The 2914-nt window shown below is 42.5% G+C and overlaps 1 protein-coding gene across 1 annotated transcript; it reads right to left on the bottom strand.

Moving 5' to 3' along the window:
* Window positions 1-975: 975 nt before the first annotated feature.
* On the bottom strand, window positions 976-1938 carry LOC101693687 (olfactory receptor 7C1-like). Its single transcript, XM_004761200.1, has one exon. The coding sequence runs from the start codon at window positions 1936-1938 to the stop codon at window positions 976-978; it is 963 nt and encodes a 320-aa protein (XP_004761257.1).
* Between the last annotated feature and the right edge of the window lie 976 nt (window positions 1939-2914).

The raw sequence follows: 2914 nt of genomic DNA, 5'->3' as shown, positions 1-2914 counted from the left end.
TACTGGAAGAGATTATGCTGAGTGAAATAAGTTAAGCAGAGAGAGTCAGTTATCATATGGTTTCACTTATTTGTGGAGCATAACAAATATCATGGAGGACAAGGGGTGTTAGAGAGGAGAAGGGAGTTGGGGTAAATTGGAAGGGGAGGTGAATCATGAGAGATTATGGACTCTGAAAAACAAGCTGAGAGTTTTGAAGTGGCGGGGGATGGGAGTTTGGAGTACCAGGTTGTAGGTATTATAGAGGGCATGGATTGCTTGGAGCACTGGGTGTGGTGAAAAAATAATGAATACTGTTTTTCTGAAATTAAATAAATTAATTTAATAAAAAAATAAAATAAAATAAAGTCAAAAGGAGAACCCAATATATACCCTGAAGGAAAATATAGAAGACAAGGAAGATCGAAGGATAGAACTGCTTTAAAATGTGCACACGTAAAGAAAAAAATAAAAGTATTGGATGCACCAAGATGCCCTTCAAAGGGTAAATGGATAAGGAAGATGTGGTCCATATACACTATGGATTATTATGCCTCCATCAGAAAGGATGATTACCCAACCTTTGTAGCAACATGGAAGGGACTGGAAAAGATTATGCTGAGTCAAATCAGTCAAGCAGAGAGAGTCAATTATCATATGGTTTCACTTATTTGTGGATCATAACAAATAGCATGGAGGACATGGGGAGTAAGAGAGGAGAAGAGAGTTGGGGGAAATTGAAAGGGGAGGTGAACCATGAGAGACTATGGACCCTGTAAAACAATCTGAGGGTTTTGAAGGGGCGGGGATGGGAGGTCGGGCTACCAGATGGTGGGTATTATAGAGGGCACGGATTGCATGGAGCACTGGATGCGGTGCAAAAATAATGATACTGTTATGCTGAAAATAAATAAAAAATACATTTAAAAAAAGAAAAAAAAATGTTGGATGCAGAACGCCAAGATCTCTTGGCCTCCATCTTGTGTGTCCAGCTACTCAAGAGTGTCGTGTAACAGGCCTGTTGCTGAGAGGCAGCACCCTTCCTAGCAGCCTGCTCAGGGCCCCCTTCATGTCCCTATTCCTCAAGCTGTAGATGAAGGGATTCAGCATGGGGGTGACAATGGTATACATCACCGAGGCCACCAGACTCATCATAGAGGTTGAAGTTGCTGCAGAACTGAGGTAGACCCCAAAGCCTGTGCCATAGAACAAGGAGACCACTGAGAGGTGAGACCCACACGTGGAAAAGGCTTTATATTTGCCCCTGGTTGATGAAATCCTCAGGATGGAGGAGAAAATCTGAGAATAAGAGAAGAGGATCCCTGAGAAAGGAAAAATACCTAAGACAACAGTCACAACATAAACAACTAAATTATTGATGAAGGTGTCAGAACAAGCGAGCTTCAAGACTTCAGGAAGATCACAAAAAAAGTGTGGGATTTCCATGTTTGTGCAGAAGGACAGCCTCATAAGGGTCAAAGTCTCGAGCAGGGAGCCCATGACACTGATGCACCAAGACGCCAAGGCCAGCAGCCCACATAGCTGGGGGTTCATGATGACCGAGTAGTGCAGAGGGTGACAGATGGCCACAAAGCGATCATAGGCCATCACGGTTAGGAATAAATTGTCCACACATCCAAACACAAAGAAAAAAAATGTCTGGCCTAGGCATCCTGCAAATGTGATAACTTTTCTCTGAGTGTGGATGTTCAGCAGCATCTTGGGGACTGTGGTGGAGATGAAACAAATGTCAGCAAAGGACAGGTTGAAGAGGAAGAAGTACATGGGCACGTGGAGGTGAGAGTCTGAGAAGATGATGAGGATAATGAGCAGGTTCCCTGTTAATGCAACCAGGTATATGCACAAGAACAGCCCAAAGAGCATGAACTGAATCTCTGGTTTTGCTGAAAATCCCAAGAGGAGAAATTCTGAAGCATGTGTTTGATTTCCTGATTCCATGTGGGTGAAATAACTAGCAGGAAAGAGAAAAAATCAGCATTCAATGACCAGCACAGTGACAGCACAGTAATGTGATTGCCTTTAGTATCCAGCGAATGTATTAATGAAGTATTACCCTGTTATAATTGCCTCAGTTGGGGAATTTGAGATGCTTTCTCCTGGGATTCTGCATTCAAAGCTGTTATGAGCAATGTGCTGGTCCACAGGCCACACTCTGAGTGAGGCAAAAAGGAGTACAACTACTTTGGAGGTAGGACTGCATTTCCAGATGACAGTGGCAGCAGGGGAAGTATGGGAGCATTTAAAATTCCTAACTGTAGCAATTATAACAGGCTAATACTTTATTAATCCTTTCACTGAATGTCCTACAGAACTGATGTTTAAAACAGCCAGATTTAGGGGTGCCTGGATAGACTTACTGAATCAGAATCCACATTGTGACAAGATTCCGGGTGATTCCCCTGCTCAATCATGACTGAGTAGTGCTTGTCTAGAACATCTGGGGCTTCCAGTCCTTCATATTTTATCTTCTCACTTTTATTTTCCTCTACACCTTCCCTCAAACAACCTTACTTCATATGTAGGTAAAAATAAGAGCTTGCAAGATCCCCTTCAATGGACAAATAGATAAAGAAGATATGGTCCATATATACAATGGAATATTACACAGCCATCAGAAAGAATGAATACCCAACTTTTGTATCAACATGGATGGGACTAGAGGAGATTATGCTAAGTGAAATAGGTCAAGCAGAGAAAGTCAATTATAATATGCTTTCACTCACTTAGGGAGCATAGGGAATGACATGGAGGACATTGGGAGAGGGAAAGGAGAGTGAATTGGGATAATTCAGAGGGGGAGATCAAGCATGAGAGACTGTGGACTCTAAGAAACAAACTGAGGGTTTGGACGGTAAGGAGGGGATGGGTAAGCCTGGAGGTAGATATTAAAGAGGGCATGTATTGCATGGAACAA

The sequence above is a fragment of the Mustela putorius genome, unplaced genomic scaffold (assembly GCF_011764305.1).
Source record: "Mustela putorius furo isolate JIRA1106 unplaced genomic scaffold, ASM1176430v1.1 tig00000095_pilon_pilon_pilon, whole genome shotgun sequence".
Taxonomy (NCBI): Eukaryota; Metazoa; Chordata; class Mammalia; order Carnivora; family Mustelidae; genus Mustela; species Mustela putorius.
The sequence above is the reverse complement of the archived record's forward strand: the minus strand, read 5'-3'. Positions and strand labels throughout refer to the sequence as shown.